This window comes from Neophocaena asiaeorientalis, unplaced genomic scaffold, assembly GCF_003031525.2.
Source record: "Neophocaena asiaeorientalis asiaeorientalis breed wild unplaced genomic scaffold, Neophocaena_asiaeorientalis_V1.1 scaffold123, whole genome shotgun sequence".
NCBI classification, from domain to species: Eukaryota; Metazoa; Chordata; class Mammalia; order Artiodactyla; family Phocoenidae; genus Neophocaena; species Neophocaena asiaeorientalis.
The window spans coordinates 13,542,902-13,565,454 of record NW_020173666.1 but is presented as its reverse complement, the minus strand read 5'-3'; the positions used below and the strand labels follow the sequence as shown (position 1 = coordinate 13,565,454).

Here is a 22,553-nt window from a genome sequence, read left to right as displayed (position 1 = left end):
GGCCGCCCATGAAGGAAGTGCCGTCAGAAGATCCCAGAGCACTCCCATCGGTCGTCTCCCTCTTATAGGGGAATATCACTTCCACTTGACCAGTGGCTCTGAAACCCCAATGGGCATCAGAGCCACGTGGGGCCTTGTCAAAACAGACTGCTGGGGCTTTGCTGTTGGCGCAGTGGTTAAGAATCTGCCTGCCAATGCGGGGGACACGGGTTCAAGCCCTGGCCCAGGGAGATCCCACGTGGCTTGGAGCAACTAAGCCCGTGCGCCCCAACTACTGAGCCTGTGTTCTAGAGCCTGTGCTGTGCAACAAGAGAAGCCACCGCGATGAGAAGCCCGCGCACCGCAACAGAGTAACAACTAGAGAAAGTCCATGCGCAGCAACTAAGATCCAACGCAGCCATAAATAAATAAATAAATAAATTTTAAACAAACAAACAAAAAACCCAGGCTGCTGGGCCCCACCCACAAGACACTGCACCTCCTGCAAGCTCCCAGGCGATGCCCACGCTGCTGGCCTGGGACCACCACTCCAGACGCATGGCCACACGTTAGGAACAGCCTATCTTCTACAGAGTGACAACCTCACATCTGCAGCATAACAGGATGGGGCGACGGCTTCACCTCATTTCCCCTTCAGTCTGGGTTTTCTCATCTCTTCCTGGGTAAAAGCTGCCATCACAGGGCCCTGGGCAATTCCTGAGGGCACCTGCCTCCCCTGCAGCCAGCTGCAGGTGACTTCCACGCATCCTCCCATCCTTCCAAGGCAAGTCAGAAGTCATCACACAAGCCTTACCACAAAAGTCTTCCCGATGCCCGAGACCACATATCCTTGGGAACTGTTTAGTGGGTTCAGATCAAACACATACCCACTGTTGGGGTCCCTGATGGAGCAGGCCTGCAGGAACAAAAGAGGCAAAGAGGCACATTCAAACCTGGTCCATGAGAACATGGCAAAGACAGAGCAGCTCCAAAGCCTGCCCCGCGTGGACTGCACTGACGCTAAACCCTGTCCGAGAAGCAGCCCTGGGAGAGCTCACGGCCCCTTCCAATACCGCATCTGAAGCGCTCCAAGTGGGACACCAGCTCAGAGATGCTGACCTCATCTGAGCTCCTAAGACTGCTTCATTTACCTGAACAAGACCACTGCTGACCCCCAAAGAAAAGTGAGGAACCGTAAGAGACCCACAAATAATTACCTGTCTCTTCCCCTTTTCTAAAAGGGATAACGAGCCCCCCTCTTCCCCCACCGCCTCGTGTCTTTTTTCCACCCCACCCGCCATATGCAGAGAATGGAGCAGTGGCCACAGCCTCAGAAAACACTGCCGGCGGGCCAGGGCGGCGGGCCCCGACTCCCACCCTCCCTGCGTCCCACAAGCCCGGGACCCTGCGCCGGGAACATTCATCTGGGTGAGCCTGGGCTCTGCTGCCTGATGGAGCCCTGAAAAGGGAGGGAAATCCGTCCCATCATAAAGAAAAACACCCCGTGCTGTGAACACAAGGTGCACCCCGGGAGGGCAGAGAACACATCTCGGAGCAGCCGGCTGCCACGTTCTGCAGGCAGGGGTTCACCGAGGGCAGGCGCGCATGCCAAGGCCGAAGCGCGGCGTGAGCCCGGCGCTGCAGCAGGCGCGGGGCTGAAGCGGGGATGCGGCTGGAAGCAGGGCATTAAAACCTTAAACATCACGTTAAACCACACGGGCTATGTCCGACAGACGATGGGGCACATTTTAGGCATGGTCGTGATATTTAAGCACCCATCTCTGCGGTGACGGAGAACCCAGAGCCACCGCCACGCTGACGGGACAGCGATGTGGAGAGAAAGGAAGGAACCCAGAGGGAAGCTGGAGGCCCTGGTTCTCATCCCAGGACTGGGAGCCGGGGCTGAGGGAGAGGCACGCGGGATGACTTCCAGATGCCTGCTGTCGAGGCGGAGGAAAGGCAGACACTGTAAGGGATTAAGAAGCACAAGGGGAGGGGTGCAGAGCCGGGACACCCGGGTGGGAATGGCCAGAGGCCCGGGACCGCACCCGTACCTGGTCTGTGTCTGTCGTTACTTGGACAGGACAGGCAGCCTCCGTGTTCCACAGGAAGCTGACCACACACTCCCAGCTGAGAGAAAATATGGGATGGGTGTTCTGAAAGGACAAATCCGGGATAAAAGTCAATATGAGAAAATGGAACTCGCTCTAACCAAAAGAATGCATGGCTGATAAATAACAAGAGCTAAAATGTATGGGCTATCACGGGACAGCGCTAGGCCAGGTGCTGCACGTGACGTCTCTAGTTGTAGCTCAACGTCCTCAGCATTCCTACTGAGGAGATGTTCTCTCTTACGCTCGGACGCTGGGAAATTCACCTGAGGTCACGCCAGGAGTCAGTGGGAACTGGGATCCAAACCTAGGTCTGAGTCCAGTCCATGCTTCTGAAAACCGTTCTACACCCAGATGCGGAACAAGAGGCAGAGCCCAAGGTGCCGGTGTACGTGATCACAGCCACGCAAGCGCAGACGCAGGCGAGACCGACCTATGGGGCGCGGGATCGGCACGGGGCGGGGGAACGGACCGGGAAGGGGCACAGGGAGGCTTTCGGGCTCTATCTGCAGCCGTGGGTCTAGGTACACAGGTGTGCTCATCCCGCCGTGAGTCACTGACCATCTGGGCACTTTCCTGGGTGTGTTTTCAACAACAGGTGTGATGAGCAGTCCTCAACTGAGCCTCAGGACAACCTCTACCTGCCCTCTGTGTACAGATGAGCAAATGGAGGCACAGAGGAGGTGAGACGCCCGCCCAGACGCACAGGTGAAGGAGATGCTAGGCTGCCCCGCACGCCTCACCCACCGAGCACCCTCTGATCTGAAGTCCCCACCCTCTCAGCCGCAGCATCACCAACAGTGAACTAAACACACACCCATCCCTCTGCCTCACCACGCGGCTGTGGAAAGTCCTGGGACTGTGGAACTCCCCGGGACACGACCCTCATTCAGTGTTTCCTGGGCCCGTGAAATGCGCCACCCCCTGCAGCACTGCTGAGGGATACAGTTAACGACGTACAATCGCTCTGAAAACTGAACAGCACTGTCCAAATAGGATGTCACAGGAAAGCTGAAAAAAAATAAGGGTCCGAGAGAACTTCCTGGAACTGTCCACTATCTCTGTGGCAACGAGACACCAGAGAGAGGAAGCGGAGCGGGATGAGGCCCAGGGAAGGGACGCCCGGACGTGCCCAGCAGGAGGCGAGGGCCGGGCTGGGCAGCCAGCATTCCTTCCTGGGACGGAGAGCAGAAATCGGGAAGCCGACTCTGGCTTATCGGAGTGTGTGTTTACAGCTCAGTTATGCGACACTTTCCTTGCACAACTCAGGCTGTGCTCAGCCAGCTAACATTTTCCTTCCCTTATCAGAGTGACCTTAAGCTCTAGAGACATTATCTCTTGGGAAAAACTCGTGTGCTGGCAAAGGACAGAGAAAACTTGGCGTCTGCAGGACGCCTAGTATGTAAGTGACTGAGGCCCCCTGCCTGCGGAGAGGCGTGGACACACCGGGCCGGGTTCTTGTCTACGAAGTGAGAGGACGCTGTAGCAGACCCTTAAAAAGTGGAACCGGCCCTTGGAAAGAATCTGTTTGATAATAAACATGAGCTCTTTCTTATTCCCACTCAGTGTTCATCGAAGAGTTTGGCAATGATTCAAAAACACACGTGACCCAGGTATAAATGTAAAGCTCCAGGTTAAAGAAAAAAAAAATTAAGTTCAGAATAACAAAGTTCTGGAAATGGACACCAGTGATGCGTGCCCAGAACTGTAAATGTACTTAATGCCACTCGACTGTACATCTAAAAACAGCTAAAACGGTAAATCTTATGTTATACGTCTTCCACCACACTGTTTTTAAAAAACCAATGGGGACTATTCCCAATGACCCCGGGGCATTTTTATTTGGAGTTTTCTCTTCTGTTCTGCCCTGGCCGAGGAACTCGGGCCCAAATGCAATCTCCATCACCTCCTCCATTTCCCAGCCTTGAGTTTTCATTCCTGCTTTTCTGACGTATCACACACACCTCCCTCCGTGTTCACCCACTGGCCTGAGCTGCACCCAGCCTCAGTCTCCTCTATGAAGTCTGCTGTTTGGACTGAACCGTCTCTAAGACCTATTCTGCAGCCGTGATCCTCAGATCACCAACTCACAGGGACTAACAGGCAGGGCGGCATCTGTACCACTCAGAGAAAGAACTCAAGTCTACAGAAGACCATACAGTGTACGTCACAAACCAGCAGTAAGAGATCAGGCTTAAATTTGAGAAAGGACAGCCACACAAGCACCATCACCGTGCTCCTTGCCTCCTTGAGTTTGTATCACATGCTGGCCTGAAGCAGAATTAAGATCAACCTTTGTCCCTGTGAAGAGACACCCAAAGCAACCAAGGTCATGGGTGACAAGCAGCGCCTTCCTTACCAGGCTGCCCCTGGAACAGACGAGGTGGATCCTGGTGGTGTAGGTGGTCCGTCTCCCATCGCTGGTGGTACAGGCTGAGCCATTCACGTACTCCAGGAGGAGGCTGCCGCTGTCCTCCACCATGGGGCCCGTCTTCGCCATCCCCAAGTTGCTGATGGAGACGGTTTCAGAAAATGAACCCTGCAAACATGCGTGTCCATTATGTTTCCTTCTGAAGAGAAAACAACTGATTTCCTCGTTACTAACACAGTGGATTCTCATTACTCACAGTAGTTGTGTTCTATAAACTCGCTACAAATGCTGAATTAGTGAATACTGAACCACCGTTCGTACACAGAGGGGAAACACAGTCAGCCCTCCATATCCACAGGCTCTACCTCTGCAGGTTCAACCAACTTCAGATCGAAAATATTCAGGGGAAAGAAATTCCAGGAAAAACAAAACTTAAATTTGCCACCAGCATCTACTAACGTAGCATTTACACTGTGTTAAGTATTGTAAGTAACCTAGAGGGAACTTAGAGGTGAGGCTGTGTGTAGGTGATGTGCAAATACTGCGACACTGTACATAAAGGTCTTGGGCATCCTTAGCTGTTGGTATCTGCCGAGATCCTGGAACCAATCCTCACCCCACGCACCAAAAGGGACGACTGGAAGTACCTATATGTACACTTATGTCACACAGACTGTGATCCTGAATACTCAAGATCCTGGTAGATTCTATTTTCTTTATTTTACAAAAGAGAAAACGAGGTTCAGACATGCTAAGTGACTTATCCAAGGCCACCCCACTAACGGGCATCAGAGGAAGGACTCAAACCCCGCCCACCTGGCCAGGAGCTTCTGACACCGCACTGCCCACCCCCCCGTGTCTCCACCCTCTGGCCGTCTGGGTAGGAGAGCTGAGACGAGAACGCAGAGCCACGTCAGGCCCCTCTGCACATGTCCACGGAAGACTGTGAAAGCACCCGGTACTGATTTGGAGTTACAAATAAACACGAGCAAGTAGACAGCTTCGCAGATACAGAATCTGAGAATAACGAGGACTGACTGTCCTTCGAGGCCGTTGCTCCGACAAAGAGCACGCGCGCGTACGTACACGTGTACACACCACGGGGTGCTCACTCTGAACCACCAGAGAGCGCTCGCCAGCTTCCCTTAAAACACCTCCAAGCTGCCGTGTAACAGAAGCCAGCAAAGTACATTCCCGGCATGCTATTTTTAAAGAAGCACACGTACATCTTTATTTTAAGATGCACCGTGTACACGGAGCCCAGGGAAACATACCAAAGCTCCAGCAGTAGCTGCATTCCATCGGATGACAGTGCAGCTCGCACCCTGGCGAGAGCTAACACTCGGATCTAGTTCATCCACAGCAGCTCTACCGAGCAGGTGGCCCCCTAATTAGTCCAGAAGTAAGAGCTTTGGGAAGCAAAAACTATGCTTTACAGATGTCTGCTGCTCACGCAAAGACACTTCCTCTGCCGAGTACTGGGAGCACAGGAGGTTCCCCGACACCCAGGCTTTTTTAAATTTTAAATCTGAACCATGACTCGAATAGGATCACATCTGTAGGGGGCAGGGGAATTCACCCCGAGGCCCCTCTCCCACTCAGAGGGCTTCTCGTCAGCAGCCAGGCCTGCTTAGATCTGAGAGTCCCGAAACAGCCCCCTCCACCACCAAGTCCTGGGCTCAGGAGGGGACGGCAGACTCACTTGGTCGTTTTGGTACTTCATCTGGCAAGCGGACGCGTACCGATCGCAGCCCGGCACTGGATTCAGAGGTCGACACACATTTATGTAGTACTTCCTCCACGTGCTGTGTGCCCCGGCATTGTCCAGGGCATACCAGTTTCCTCCATGACCACCCTCGGATTTTGCTAGCCTGAAATTTCAAAGGGAAATGCATGCTTTTCAAGCTGACAGGTTTCGGTCCTACGATCCACTTCTAAGCAGTTAGAGAAATACTGAAGGAAACGTGCCCCGCCCACCAAACTACCAAAGCCGGCACACCTGTGTTCCCGAACTCACTAAATGCAGCCCCCGGCACACCTGGAACTGGCCCCGCACCTCTGCACCAACAGGCATTGCTTTAAATGATGCAGTGAAGACTGAGGTTTTGCTGGGCGAAGACTGGTTGATCTCGCACAGGCTACAGGACCATCAGCAGAATTCCTTCTGCTTCAAGCTCCCACCTTGGTCCTGTACCTAGAGCTAACCTGATTCCCTATCATCGGCTGAGTTACATGCTCACCAGCAGGGTCTAATCGACCTCAGTCAGCGCTTTCTGGACTGGGGCCCGGCCAAGGGCAGGCTGACATGCCTCACCTAGAGAGGTCGTACTGCTCCATCGTGGAGGGGTCAGTCACCACACACTCCAGGGGCTCCACCGGGCAGGCGTAACTGCTGTACCACCGGAAGTTGTAGGTAGAGTTATCTTCTTCCTAATCTCAGGACAAGGACAGACATGGGAGGGGTGGCAGAAAAGAGTAATCATTACACAAAGCCAGCATTTCTAAAAAGACGGGGCACTTTTTTCTAAATAAAAACCACAGGAAAGTTAATTTACTTTGCCCATCCCTCTCATTTTATTAAAAAAAAGATTGCCCAGCAATAAATTAAGATGGAAATCTATCCTCTGTTAAACGGGAATAAGGGATGGTTTTGATGCTTTTGTGTGTTTTGTACCCAAAACCAACAATGTCATGGGCTGTGACTGAGGTGTACAGCCCACTGAAGCAACAGCTCAGAAAATGAATACTGCCCGTGTCCTCTGGCAAATCTAAAAGGATTAATTAAAATCATACGAGATGACGATTTGCCCAGGAAACCAGACTAATAATAGCTCTCCTTCTAAATAAAGTTCCCAGGACAGGCTCCTGTGTAAGTCCTGAGGAGCCAGACAACTTGATGGTTTATCCCCAAGGACCATCCCAGCTCCTACGTCACCTACAACAGAATCTTGTCTCGCTCCAGAAAAGTCACAAGCCCTGTCTTGACCACTTTTTTCTCTTCCCCTGCCTTTACAAGACTGACGTTCTCTCCCTCCTTGCCTGTCGCTCTGCAGACACACACACGGGCACACACATGTGCACACACACAGCACAATTCCTACCTGATATTCAGGGAGACCCACTCCAGCGTCTCGATCACAGAGAAAGGTGAGCAGCGTGGCTCTTGGCGTGTGCCTTTCATTATTGTAGGGCGTGCCATCTTTGTAATTCAGCTGGATCATCCCGTCATAATACGAAAGCTTAGCATTACTGCGTCCCAAGTTCCAAGAATTCCCACCACTAAAACAAATAAACAACGTTTCTCAGGAAAGATACCAAGACCAGAAGCTCTGTGATGCCGCGATGCTGAAGGAAGCGCCGGGGACAGCGTAGGGGGTGGCAGTGCCGGGACGGCAGTTAGGATCTCAGCGCAGCAGCGGTGCGAGGGCAACCCCACCCCACACCGGACCCAAATCCACGCTCAGCGCGGCTGGCTTAAGGCACAACTCCCTGGACTAACACACTAAAGGGAGAAGCGTGTACATAAACCCATCCAACAACTGCGAAGTGCCGACTACACAGAAGGGAGGCGCTGCACGAATCCACTGCTGTCCTGCTCCTTCCCTGGGAGACGAAAGCTCCCGGCAGCATCCTCTGGTTTCCAGTCCAGGTCTTCCCAGAGTTCACACACTCACCATAAAGCAAAGATGTCAGCAGACAACACACCTACTCCAGAATAAAACACCTGTGAGCACAAGATACCTAACGAAAGACCGGGAACTGGGAACAGTTACTTGCCTTTTTGACACCTGACAGGCTCCCGAGTCCAGCTGGCAGGAGCCCACGGACACCGCACCACACACGTTGATGTAAAACTCGTACTTCTCCGTCTCAACTTTGTAGGCACCATTCTTCTTTGTGAGGGGCGACAAGTCAAAAGAAAACCCTAAAAAAGAATCAAGACCATCCCAGGTCAGTGAGACCACAGTGAAGCAGAGCCCCCTCAGCTCCCGGCCTCCAGGAGAAGCTCGTGGCCAGGCCTGCCCAACGGCTGGGACGGGAGCTACCAGGACCACTGTCACCAACACTTTCCCCTTGGAGACGGGTCCCCCATCACCACGCCCCTTCTGCTGCATTCACCGAAGACCCGAGTCAGAGCCCGGAACTCCTGGGTGAATGAACAACCAGTGTGTTCAAAGCGGGACGACCAACGGCCATGAAAAGTCAACGGTGCTGGGTTTCCTGGCCAGAAATTCATGCGAAAAGCCTTTTCAAACATGATTTACTTCCTGTGCTCCTCAGGTTTTGCGATCAGCAAACCTACCTCGACTTTGAATATGACAGGTTTTTCATTATCTCAGATAAGCCTGAAACACCAGATTTCCGGAGTTTTGGTCAAACAGTATTAATATAATTCTAACACAGATTATCTCTGAAACACTCATAGAAAATGTTAAGAACAAAACAAAAACAAGCTAAGCAGGTGCAGGAGAGCCTGCCCCACAAGGCGCTCGGACACACACCTGCCTGGGAGTCGAAGACGGTGCAGTTGTCCCCCTCGGTCCTGGACAGCACGCAGGCCGCCGCCGTGTACCACTCAAACTCGTAGAAGCAACCGTTCGCCGCAGAAGTTCTCAGCACTGGGGCACTTTCTAAATCACCTGCCGAAGGGGAAGAAAGACCCATCGCTGATCCGGTCTCAAAAAGCTTCCCTTGTTCTAAATACACTCCGCCCCTACAAATGCCGATCTGACGCCCCTACAAAGAGTGGTCAAACCTTCAGAGACAGAAAGGACAAGGCTGGGGGCCAGGGCTGGGGGGGAGTCCGTGTTTAACGGGACAGAGCTTCAGTTTGGGCGGACGAGAAAGTTCTGGAGACGGGTGGTGGTGTAAACATACTTAAGGTACAACGTACACGTAAGGTGCTTAATTGCTGAACTGTGCACGCAAAAATGATTAAAATGGTGATTTGCATGTTGCATGTATTTTACCACAATTCCTTTAAAATGATAAATCTTATATTATGTATATTTTACCATTTTCAAAAATTAAAAAAAACTGTCCTGGTCCTTGAACTTATCCCACAGCTGGGAATTTATCCAAAGGAAATTTTCCAACAAGAGGTAGAGAGGATATGTCACAGCACAACCACCAACACTGGAAACGTGCTATTAACCCAACAATAGGGAAAATGCTTAAAAATAGTAAAACCAAGCCATTGGCAACACGGAAGCCCCTAAAAATTATAAACACAACTGTGAAACATAAGAGAGTCTTCACAAAATACTATGTTTCGAGGAACATAAAAATGTGCGGATCTATATAGACCTTGACCCTGAAAAACAAGGTGCACTGAGTGTATCGACGCTGAGATCACAGACAGTGTTTTCAAGCACTTGTGATGTGATGCTCCCCCTTTGGAGGAAGTGGAGCAGCCTCCACGTCAGCCCGCGCCGGGCCTCAGGAAGGGGAAGCCGTGCCAGGAGCGTAACTCATCTGGAAAACTGCAGCACAACCCCCCTGGACACCATATGGTTTCTTCAGCGCTGCGCTGGGGCTGGGGAGGGGGATCGAGTCCAATGGACCAACACTAATGCTTCTGGAGCCTCGGTGCTCGGCCCGGGCCCGCTCTGCCTCGTCACCCAGGCAGGGGCCGGCGGCAAACCGAAAACTAAAGAATGCGGCTGCCGCTGGGGAGCCCACGAAGGCGCCACGCGTTTGTAACGTTACCTGGCTTGCACACGAGTGATATATTTGTGCTCATGTTCGTGTCGCCACACTCATCACCATCTGAGTAAGACAGCTGAATGTGTCCTTTCTCTCTTGTGGGAGAAGAAAGAAATTTGCCCAGATTTTTACTTCCGTCCTTGTCTGGAAAAGAGAAAAGAAAAGGGAAAAAAAACAGAAGACGTGATTAAAAGTGAGAATGACACAGACGAAGAGGTACCAAAAATGAGCCGAGGCCCCGCAGGTGTTCGGAGGGTCAGTGGGTTTCTCTTGAGTGACAAGTTTGACAGGGCAGCGGCAGCCACACTGAGGACCCCAAGGGCACCTTCAGGCTTAGGAGGAAAGTACGAGAGTGAATAAACAACGTCCTCTGAGGGCACAAGAGGCAGAAAGGCAAGAACGCACGTTACACCATCCCGGAAAATAACACTGTTCCCCCCTGTGTGGGGCCCTCAGCTCTCCTGAGACCCAAGGCCTGTCGAAAGCGAGGGGGCAGCATTTGTCCCATGACCAAAGCAGAAACCAATTAAACCTGTGCAGCCAGCCAAAAACCGTGACCACTTAATTCTTGGTTCAATTGACTTTTACTGAAGGTCTGTCTCAAGTCCTTCTTAAATAAAGGCAGGGACATGGCTGGACCTGCTTTTAAAAGACACACCACCAATTCTGAATCCTGGGATAATTCCTAAAATCCAACCTGGGTTCACAATCCCTTATCTAATGCTTGTAACAGATTCCAATTACTCCCACTGTCTGTCGTTTTCCAGGTGAGTCTTAAGTGACAAACAACTAATATGCTATAAACACTTACATCCAATTGAGAAGTCGCAACCAACACAGTTACAGCAAAAGGAACCCAAGGGGTCCAGTGCTCTCGCGTGAGGCTACGGGAGTCCACCGGCCTGAAGCCGTAACACTTGAACAATTCCAGGCAGAAAGGTTGTTAAAAATCAAAATCAGTTCTACACGAGCACTGGCAATGCTCCTCCACAGGTGACGGAGCAGAAAGATAACCAAGTTCCCCCCAGCCACTTCCTCCTGTTTCCAGTGAGCCCACCTCAGAAGGCTTCAGCCAACTTCAAGATACCCGAAAGCACCAGTTCCCTACATTTGAGTCATTAAACTCTTTTCTTCACCATCCTTTATACACTGAACGCAGAGAAAGGAGGCTGAGATAAACCGCAGGAAGAACTTCTAATTCACTCCCACCTGGATGCAGCCGGGCTCCGCGTTACCTACAGGCACAGGGCACCACTCACCCACAGCGCACACGGCCGCGTCCTCGGGGCAGCCCCTCGCCCGGCCCTTCTGCAAGACCCTGTGGCAGACGTTAATGAAGAAATGCTTCTTTCCTGGTTCCCTCTGGCTGCCATCCACGGCTTCCCAATTCTGTTCCAGTTCTGTAACCAAAAAAAAAAAGAGTCTTCCAGCCAAAGGCAGTGATTATTTCTCTGTGAGTCACACCATAAATGGTGATTAAGCGGAAGGTAAAGGCCTGAAGCTCACCAGGCCTGTGGTTGCTAGACGTCAGGCACTCACGTTTCTGGACCCGGCAGGCTGAGGGCACACAAACTCAGAGAGAATCTCAAGCCTGTCTTGAATGTGACAGAAACAAGCCAGCCCCGAACAGCTCCTCAGAAGAGGAGGCTTAAGGCGGGGTGGGGGGGCCGCCAGAGGATTAAACAGCAAAATTCTCCCAAGCCCCAAAGTCTGAAATCAGAAACTGAAAAGCAAAGCCAGACGCCAGCCCGGACTTGAGATGCCACTGGTGACGCATCTGCCTCCAGACCACAGATAAGGCAGACCTGGCCCAGGGCTTCGTGCTCTGTGCCCCCGGAAGATAAACAAGATACGTGGTCCCTTAACTCAAAGGGTTCATGACTCAGTCATGCATGAACAGAAGACAATCCGTGGAAGGTAGAAGGAGCACAGGCTGAGAGCAGACAGCAAGTCAAAGGCGGACCATCCCCCAACAGCCCCCAAAGGCATCACTGGAACCGTGTGGGAAGGAGGACACACAGACAGTGAGGACGCTCCCGTGCGGACTGGAGACGGGGGTTTAAAAGGAAAATCCCGCGTCAGCGGTAACACAGTCACTACGCACCGGTGTCAGTAACCGGGAAGGGCTCACGGCCGACCACGACAAACACTGTCCTGAAAGCTTTGGCTGGGCTGGGGAGGGCTGAAGGGCTTCAGGCAGGAGGACTTCTTTAAACTATCAGAGAAGGATGTGAGCTCTCACCTCACAGCTTCCTTAGATATCTGGGTGCAAACGCTACACAAATAACCCGGGTCCCAGAGAACTGGAGAGGTGGCCCAAGTCAGCTGAGTACGAATGCATCTCTGCAACCTCGCAGATCCTAGGATCTGAAACCACCACTCAGTTTACTGTAAGAAAACTGGGGGGCAGGGGTGTAACTTGCTCAAGTAAGTAAACACAGCTGGATGTGGGGCCTCAAACCCATGTCTGGGCGGAGGTGAGAGCTCTTCCCACTCGGCAGACAGAAATCCAGCCTCTTGACCAGGGCACAGACTGTAACCACGGCACCAGCCCCAGGGCTCAAAGGTGCTGAACCAGGAAAGCACGGAGCCGGTTATTCCCCCGGGCAATTCGCTGCCCGACAGCATCTATAGTGGGGCTCGTGTTCAAAGGACAGCGTTCCAGCACCCCACGAAGGAGGAATTCTCCTTCTAATGTGATACTTTCCCAAGCAGCTGGGACTCTGAACACGTGAGTAATTGTTCCAATAGTAGCTGGTGACTATGTGGCCTCAGGCCGTTCTCCCTGTCTTGTGTACTATTCCACTTTACAGAGGCAACTTGCTTCTATCTATGCCCAATGCCAGGGCTGCTGAAAGGGTGGAACTAGAAATCCCCACCTAGATCTGGTTATCCCTGTTGGGTGACCCCACGCTTACTGTTCAGTCTTCTGTGCCCCCTGCTAAATTCCACGGCCCGAGGGGGCAGGGGTCGTGCTCGCCAGGTTTGCTGCCGTATCCCCAGCACCTCGCCCAGCCCCCGCCAGCAACAAACACTCCGCAAGCCTTGGTTCACAGGACAAATAAATTAACCTCGATGGGTCTTCACCATGAGCCAGTCCCTGTGACAGGTCCCACATCCCGCCTCCTTTCAGCCTCACAAAAGAATCTGAGGTTGGTCAGGGAATGCAAATCCTCATTTAGAGACAGGAAAGAAGCAGGGAGACGACACACACCTGTCACCCCAGGTGTGCAACCCGCTGGGCCTCACAGTCTCTGTGTCAAGTGGGAACACCGCCTGCTTGAAGGCCGTTGTAAGAGCTTAAACTCTTTAATTGAGCTATGACTGACACATGACACGGCATCGGTTTTAGGTGTACAGTACGATGCGATGTATGTATGTACTGCGCGACAACTGCCTCAGTAAGTGCAGTTAGCGACCATCACCACACAGAGGTACCAATTTCCGTGGGGATTTTGACAACTTTTAAGATCTACCCTCTTAGCAACAAAAGTTTTTAAAAAAAAATTTTTTTTTCTAATCACAAAGCACAGGGCCTGGCACACAGAAGGCACTTGGCCGTTTTTACTGAACTACGATAAGATGAGCCCAAGATATTCCGAGTAGAAAACGGTAACGCCGACCTCAAGTTCAGATATCTCGCCTCCTGATTCGGTGTCATTTCTGATAATTCATACTGCTCCGTGAGGAGCGGGGAAAGGCCACGATACAGTTAGCTGACAAGGAAAACTGTAACAGCATTTCCAAACGTGCTCGCGGGAAAGACCCGAGAGAACGTGCGCGAGCACACACGGAGCGGGCGGTGGGCCTACCTGAGTGCCGGGCCAGGGCCGACAGGTCGAAGCGCTGCTTCCCGTCGGAGACGCCGCAGAGCAGGGCCTCCTTCTCGTCCACGCAGGCGTACTTCGTGTCCCACGTGAAGAAGTAGGAGCAGTCCACCTCCCCGGTGAACGCGGGAGCCCCTCTCCCGTTGTTACCTGTGCCGCATCAAAAGGAAGAAAGCACCCATGATGTGACCAAAACCCAGGAACGTCCCAGGAGCAGAGACAGCAAACAGGACACCCGTAGCAGGTGTGCAGGCAAACGAGTTCCGGGCTCAAACCCCAGAGATCAGAGTGGCTTTACTGCGTTTCACACGACCTAAACCCTGCAGGGCAGGCCTGTGTCCCTTTCATCTTGGTGGGATGGTCTCAAGAGGACAGAAGCCTGTTTTCAGCGGGGTGTGAGCCCCAGGCAGCGGTCAGTCTCTGAGAGGCTCATAAACACCAAGCCAGAACAGGGAGTCACCGAAAGGGGGGCAGAGATCAGGGCTCCAGTTCCAGAGAAGTGCCACTGGCTTAATGATGTGCATGTGAGCAGGACACGTTCCCCAGGACTCGCCCCTAAAATGAGCATGGAAGAGGGATACGGTCTGCAGCCGCTCCCAACTGAAGGGTGCTGAGGTTTAGTAACCTCGCCCCGAGAGGGGCCAGCATCCTGGATCCTGGGGACTCTGGCACGCGTGGGTCTCTAACGCCCCACTCCAATCAGCCCGAGGGAGCCCCACGGGGCTCTCAACCGTGAGCCCTCCCGGCTCAGCTCCGCTCTGCAAGCTAGGCCTTCATGTGCCGCCTCCCCGTCCACGTAGCGTGGGCTTCAGCAAACTCTGTTGACTTTTCCCGTAGCAGAAATTCTATCCCCTCGCCTTTCCGAGCTAGTGCACTGCTGGCACGAAGGTCCGTTTTCCACCGCTTGATGGTTTAATAGCCCTCCTCTGGACCTCCTACATGATTTACCTTTCTCGAGGTTTAGGGCCCTGAAGTGCACGATGTTCTAACGGAAATAATATTCTGTACCAAGGGCGGATGCTGTTTCAACTGCAACTTCTACTGAATCTTTAATATTATAAACATCATAATTGTAACACCAGCGACAGCGGCTAAGGCACACGGAGCACAAGCTGAGGCAGGCGCCATGCGAAGCACTGAGCCCTCCACAGGGGTTGGATGCAGAGAACAGGCTCTGTGTTAGGTACTTCACATACATTCGCGTATTTCCACCATGAAATCCTACGACAAAGGGACAAGCTTAGCCCCATTTTGCAGATTTAGGGGGGCTAAATAATTCGCCTATGGCTTCATAGCTAGAGGGCAGAGGAGCCAGAAATCAAACCCAGACGGTCTGGCCCCGGAGCCAGACTCATAACCGCAAGGCAAGACTTCCCTGCGCTACTGTGTGTCTTTGGTTTGTTGGGTTTTTTTTTTTTTTTAAGTAAGTCCTCTAAGCCATTCTCTTTTAAGAACCAGCGCTCCCAACTTCCCTTCCGACAGCACCCGCTCTAGCTGGGGGTCCGCCGTGCCCTCCACCGAGGGAGCAGTGAAGCTGCTTCGCCTCTTTCCAACATGCTCCCCACCCCTCTGCCCCTTCAAGGTTTACATACAGTTTAGTCCCACTGGACTGGTATTTCACTGTTCAGAAAAGATCTGTGTTTCCTGAAAACTTGACGCACTCAGTGTTTTTCTTTTACCAGGTAAGTTTACAGACGATTAAATGATACTATGAATGGTTCCAGGGTCCATTCCTACTCAGGAGCTAGATTTGCATCTGAAACTTACTAATGATCTGCTGGGAGAGCCCATTTTAAATAAAATTTAAATAACCACTGGCATGCACCCTACCTGCATTCTTATTTAATTCCTCCAAGAATTTGAGGGGAATAGTAAAGGAAGACTCCCCACTACCAAACCACGCTGTTTATTTAAACACAATGGCCTTGCCATCAGGACAGCTAAGCCCTACGGTTTCCGGCCACCAGCAGGATGAGGAAGACTTTCGGTAATCTCTCCATCAATCTCATCCCTGAAAGTTTCCCGGCTCTCCAGGCTCCAGCACATCCCCCAGCACACCCTTTACGTGGCCTGGCGGTACGTGGATTCTGCACCAGCTGAAGGCAGAAAGTGGACCCTCCCAGTGAAACCCAGCTCTGGCCTGGGCAGCAGGCGGCTGCCCCATCCCCCCACCGCTCTGGGACAGAAACTAAACCGGTTCATCTTTCCCTCTAGGCCCACGGCTAAACTGCACGTCCCGCCTCACTGCCTCTGAGGTTGGGCCATGCCTCTTAGTTCTGGTCCATTAAAAAAAACAACTGCTGTTCCCATTCTGCAGAGTCCTTGGAAGCCATGTCCACAGACAGCAGCAACACGAGGTGGAAAATGCAAAGGTCCCCACACGACCACGTGGAGCACAGCCCCCTAAGGCCTGAACGCAATTAAAGAGAACAAGTCTTCAGTGTGATCGTGAGTCACCTGAATCTGTGGACAGTTTTTACTGGCCTATGCTAACACACCGCACTCCTCCCCCCAAAACGGTCTCATGTCCTTATGTGACAGGATCACCGATAATCAGGTATCACGTTACATCAAACTAGATATAAGTTATTGAAACAAATGGTAAAAAAATATATATATATATTATGGACAAAAAAATAAACTTATGTACCTCTGTGTCTTGAAATGCATGAAACCCTAGATTCAGAAGCATAAATAATTCCTGGAGATCCAAGTTGAACTATAAACCACATTTCATAATATTCCATAGCCAATCAACACCCAATTCAACATGCAAAAATACATTATTACCAATAAACACAGAATCCACCAAGGGGTTTTCTCTAAAAACTCTAAATTTAAATTCAAACAAGGTAAAAATGGAATAATTTTAGCGTACACAGAACATAGTACCTACAGTTGGCTCCAAATCACAGAGCTAGAAGGAGTCTTAAATATTTCATAATCCAGCTCCAGCCTGAGAGTAGGCTCAAAAACACCTCAAGTCTCTGGATCTGGTCTCCGTGTCACGATCACAATGACATGAGTCTTCAGGATTAAGGCACTGCTATCAGTTTTGTCAGGTCTGATAATGGCACTGAGGCTACGTGAAGGAACGTCCTTTCCTGCAGTCTGGGTGGAGTGTTAACGATCCACTGGGGACGTGACAGCATATAAACGTGAGGCAAGTTTGGTGGAACATTAACAGCTGTTAAGCCTGAGTGGTGGGTGTGTAGGTTTTCACTATAATGTTCTTTCTACTTATATATTCGAAAACGTGTATGACAAAAAGGAATAAAGGAAAAACAAATGGCCTCTCCTATTTGTTTCCCGCCTCAGCCCCCTTGGGCTCTAGCTTCCTGGCACGACTCCTGGAGGTCCATCCCTCTTCCCTGGGAGCCCCTGACCAAGGGCCCTTCTCAACATCCTCCTCGTCTGCTGGGATCTTTCTGGATCATTATTCCATCCTCCCAACATGCCCAAATGAGATCAGCGCATTCCCAAAGATCGCGGCCAAGTCATTTATAAAAAGTGCGGACAGAACAGGGCCAAAGGAGGTAGCGACAGGACAGAGGGAGCCTCGGCCCACACAAGTCACCCACCGCAGAGCAGCCCAGCAGCAGGGGAGTCTGGGAGACCCGGGCAGCCCGAGTGCCTGAGGGTCTGGGGACTTGGGATAAGACGGAGGCTGCATTTCCCAGGGGCCTGGACACAGAGTAGAAGGGGTGGACTTTGGAGAGGGTCTCCTACGAGCCTGGAAGAGGTGAGGATGACGGAAGAAAGATGGAGAATCTGGGGAAGGCAGGGCGGGCATTCAAACCAAAGGGAGATGGATCCAAAGGCCACGTCCAAGCCAGATGCACGGCCACCCCTGCTTAGTCCCTTCACGCTGATTTCTAGATAAAGTCCAACTCCTCTGCAGGACACATAAGCTTTTCACAACGTTGCTCCAGCCCCTTCTTTAGCCATGGCCTGGACACCCAGCTCTGACCTGCTCACGGCTACCCAAATTCCCGCCTCTGCATGAGCTGTTTGTTCCTCCTGCCACAAAGACCAGCCCCCATGGCCACCCGGCTTCTGCGCCCAGCTTGCCCCTAACTGTCCTGCAGGGCTCCCTCACCCAGCACCTCCTCTTAACTGCCTCGGTCCTCGGGGGTAGCCAGACCCCAGACCCCTGACCTCAGGGCCTCCCTCCGGATAAAGGCCCAGGTGACAGACCTTGCCAGGCACCCGCGTCCCCTGCACTACGTCATCACCATCCTCATCTCTCTCTCTGCTGCTGGTGTGTAAACGCCCGGGGAGCTCTCAGCCATCACGGCATCCCTAGGCTTCGCAGGGTCTGAGCAAACACGTACTAATATAATGTGTTCAACGCATCAACTGAGAACATGCCTCCAATGTAAGCTTGGAGCGCACGTGGCAGGGGTAGGGGGCTGACAGGCAACAGTGGGCTGAGAACAACGGTGACGATGGCCAGCGGCGCCAGGAGTCAAGGGGTGTCCTGCTATGAGGTCTCCCTCCTGCTTCAGCCCAGGTGATTCTCTGCTGACTCTCCGGGCGGGTTACCAGCGCTCGGCGGTGGTCACCACCCCTCCTGCCCGCCTCCACCACCAGAGCCGCTTCTGGAGCACGGCTCCCGTCACGCACAGCTGCCTCCCCCAGGCCCCGCAGTGAGTCACACAGGAACCTGCCCCGTGACCAGATGGTTAAGAGCTCTACCATAGAAACACACAAAACAAACAGTGAGGGGCCAGGAGACCCTCAGGGGTGGGGCGGCCGTGCGAGACTGTGCCGGCTGTGCGGACGGGGCCAGACCCAGGCGGCTCCCAGACCGGAGCTCTGTGCAGGGGCTCAGCCGGCTTGCAGGGCACCTGGGGTCACGGCTTGGGGGTCCACTGATTGGACGGCTCTCTCAAGATGGTGGGATCCCATCACCTCTCAAGAGATGCAAACTGTGTTCAGAATCTCTGAGATACGGACGGCAGTGCGGCTCTGTGAAATGCCAGTGCCACTGTGACGTCAAGGTAGCTTCTCCGAGTCACTCAGAAAAACCAAACATTCCACTTAAAGTTGCCCTGGGGTCTCTCGAGATCCCCAAATCCCACCTCTACAGCAGGGCCACCATTTGCAAAAAGGGTCACCTAAAAACTCAGTTCCTAAAAGAAGAGTTGTTTAGTGACAACCCATCAGAAGGTGGTGAGTAAACCCAGACTGCCGGCTTTGAGCGCACTCCGGGAGAGCCAGAATTCAGGACAGAGAGGCTTTCCCAGCGAGCCTGACTCTGGGCCCAGTCCCCACACAAACAGAAAACGGAAACAAGACGTGTGTGTCAGGCGTCGGCAGGGCGGGGTGGGGTACTCCTACCCGCTACGACAGAGGGGGCCTCAAAGGGGCCACATCTGCAGGAGGACGTCTGAGCACCCCACTCAGCGCTCCACATTTCCACGGAGCCCGCCCACCCGCGCAGGTACGCGGCTGACCCAGGGCGCACTCACCCGCAGTCTGATTGCACGCGAAGTTGATGACGCTCATCCGCTGGAAGCCGGAGCTGCACGTGTCGCCCCCGAAATATACCAAGGTGAGGTCTCCGTCTGAGTACCTAGGTTTTTGCAATACACACACGCACGTGTTTGGTAGAACCAAGAAAGAAACTTGAATCCTTAAACATTTCTACAGTGAGCCTTCGCATACCATCCACAGAGCAGCAGCGACACAAAACAGCGAGCCCTCTCTCAGGCTGGGGAAGAACCGTCTACAGGAGATGAGTTCCAAATGGACGGGCTTCCCGTCCTCTTACTTCAGAGTAATAACTGGCTGGGAAAAGGCACTGAAGGTTTTGCTAGGACCATGAGGCCTCTTCTGCTCTCATTTTCGGATTTTGTACAAAATAAGTAACGCCCAAGAAGACACAGCTTTTCCAGCAACTGCCATAAAGTGTGACCTGAGGGATCCTGGTCCCTCAGCTCAGAGAAACTACATTTTGATAAAGCTTTTGTGAAGGTAACTACCGAGGTAAGGGTCACAAGAATTGTGATGAATGCGTTTTCCTAGTTGTTCAACACTTGTGTGTGATGCCCATGGTGTTTCAGAGTCTCAAACCACCAGAGAAAAATCAAAACTCCTCGGAAACGTAAATTGTAACATACAAAAGCCATATCAACTAATGAAATAGCTTTCCGACAGTACGGTTCCCTGCAAACAACAGATTATAAAGCGAACCGTATTAACAGAAGCATTCTTACTGTAAAGCCAGGAAAAGCATCCACTGGTCAGGGATAGACGGCACCTGCCTGACTCACGCAGGAAAATCACGCCAGCTTAACTGATTTCCCTGTGCTGTGCGGAAGGTGGAAGGAGGAGGAAGGCGGGGGAGTATGTTACGTCTCACAGGAACACGCACGATGCACCTGAAGTTACGTGGAGGCCATACGCACCGAAGGGTTTGACCCTGGAGCTTCCCTGCCACTTTGACTTGAGTGGAATCTGACTTCTTCACTTGGCAAACTGCAGCACCCTTCTTATCACAGATGTGTGCTTCAGTTCCTCCACAGACATTCAAATAAAAAACATATTCCTCCCCCTCTGCGGTATAGTACGAGGAGTTTGAAGCTAAGGAAAAGGGAATAAACAAGAAGAGGCTCTGTTACGCACACAGGTGTGGGTGGCAAAGTGACAGCATCAAACTCGAAACGCCCACCCCAGGGCAGGGGGAGCTGGGTCCCTGGGCTCTCGTTCCCTCTCCCACTTCCTGGCCCCCAGGCACCCACTCACCTCCGGGCTGGCTGAGCGGCTGGAGGTCAATGGCGATGTCGTGCTGCTCGCTGCTCAGAGAGCAGTTCCCACTTTCCAGGTAATCCCTGTGGCAGGCGTACTCAGTGATCCACTCGATTTCAAAGCGGCAGTTGGATTTCGCCGTGAGCTTGGGAAGGGTGCCCTATCATGAAAGGGGTGAAAGGAATGCAATTAATTCTTTTCAGGAAGCTTAAATGCAGATGTTTCTGTGCTTCTGAAAAGCCAAAGGTATGTTATTGGGGTTTGACATTTTTCTGTTCTTTTGTCTGCCTTACAACGACTCCATTTCCTTGAAACCCTTCCGGTCCCTTCCAGAGTCACGTGCAAGCGTCAACCTGTGAGCCCGCCCTGAATGCGGTATCACCCGCCCACCACGCCCCTGGCAAGCAGTCATGACATGTGAAGGGCCTGTGGTCCGTGCACCCCTTTCAATCACAGGTGCCGCCAAGCCTGTGCCAGATGGACCCCCCCCCAACCCCTGCCCGCTGGGTGGACATCACTGAGCCTCCATGCATCTGGGGAGATGGTCCCTAACCCCTTTCCACGGGAACGTCCATGGCTCTAGGGCACACTTCACCTGTATTCACATCTGTTCCTGCCCCTGGGTGAAGCCAGGGTATCGCCCACCACACACCCGGCTTCTGGGAAGGATGCCACGAAGTCACTGTTTACTGGGGGGCGGTGTCATCTTTCTGACCTTCCCTGGGAGAAACGTCTCCCTGGCCTTAGCATCAGGAGTAGCTGTGCTGATTCCAGGCCCCTCACTCTGCAAGCGCCTACTAAGCACCTGCTACGTGCCAGGCACGGGGCTAAGTGCCGGGTTTACCGTCACTTGATTAGTAAGGTGCAGAGCCGCGGTCCAGCCCCGACTACGGACGCAAAATCTACGCTTTCAGCCCTTGGCTCAGAGCAGTCAGACATACATACAGTGACGTGGACCAAATGCTGAGTGAGAGAAGCTGGACACCACGTGCTGTGTGACTCCACTTGTGTGGGATGTCAGGAAAGGCGAGACAGAAAGGTGGTCCACAGCTGCCGGGGCTGGGGGAGCAGGGGAGTGATGGCAACTGGGCAGCAGGCTTCTCTGGGGTAACGGAAAAGTTCTAACACAGACCGTGGCACTGACTGTGCAATTCTGTTAGTACACTAATAACCGTTAAATTGTACTTAAAACAGGTGTATTTTTAATGTACATAAATTCAATAAAACTCTTTTAAAAAGATCTGTGTGGCAAGGCGAATGTTTACTCAAGTTCCAGCTCCTAGAAGCGTTCAATAAGCCAGTGGAAATTCTTCAGTAAACCTTCAAGTGTTAAGGGGTCCAAGCCCACGTCCCCCAAGTTCTACCCAGGGAACAGTCAGGCTGGAAACAGAACCCTCAGCTCCACTGATAGCCCACCAGCCCAACGGCCTCACATCCCACGGAGAACAGAGGGGAACTTCTCCATCCTCTCCCTCGTGATAGTGTGAAATGATTTCTCACTGAATGCAGCACAAGTAAGAAAGGGACACACTAAAACCACTGCCGGCTTAGAATATCTCATCAGGCTCAAAAGATTTTGATTCACATCTGTAGGATGGAGAGTATAAATAAACAGTCCTCAATATCGCGTTCAGGACTAACGCGGATTACCGGTCAGTCAGGTCCCTGCTGAGCGGACACCACGCGACCCTAGAAGTCTGGGGACAACGAATGGAAAGCTGGCTGGACTGCACTTTTGTCTCCATAGATGCCCCCCTCCCCACACACACACACACACACACACACACACACACACACACACACACA

At 52.4% G+C, this 22,553-nt stretch overlaps 1 protein-coding gene across 1 annotated transcript in view; it reads right to left on the bottom strand.

Annotated features, from left to right (window-relative positions):
* Positions 1-22,553, bottom strand: part of IGF2R (insulin like growth factor 2 receptor) — a 106,145-nt gene that overhangs the window by 45,727 nt on the left and 37,865 nt on the right. The window contains exons 8-21 of the mRNA XM_024747855.1: positions 20,745-20,907; positions 20,408-20,582; positions 19,469-19,572; positions 13,980-14,144; positions 11,427-11,567; positions 10,171-10,311; positions 8,964-9,101; positions 8,239-8,386; positions 7,563-7,740; positions 6,776-6,891; positions 6,164-6,332; positions 4,450-4,629; positions 2,034-2,135; positions 794-895 (exon numbers count right to left, since the gene is read on the bottom strand). Coding sequence (XP_024603623.1) covers positions 794-895; positions 2,034-2,135; positions 4,450-4,629; positions 6,164-6,332; positions 6,776-6,891; positions 7,563-7,740; positions 8,239-8,386; positions 8,964-9,101; positions 10,171-10,311; positions 11,427-11,567; positions 13,980-14,144; positions 19,469-19,572; positions 20,408-20,582; positions 20,745-20,907 — 2,022 coding nt within the window. The remainder of the gene's footprint in view (positions 1-793; positions 896-2,033; positions 2,136-4,449; positions 4,630-6,163; positions 6,333-6,775; positions 6,892-7,562; positions 7,741-8,238; positions 8,387-8,963; positions 9,102-10,170; positions 10,312-11,426; positions 11,568-13,979; positions 14,145-19,468; positions 19,573-20,407; positions 20,583-20,744; positions 20,908-22,553) is intronic.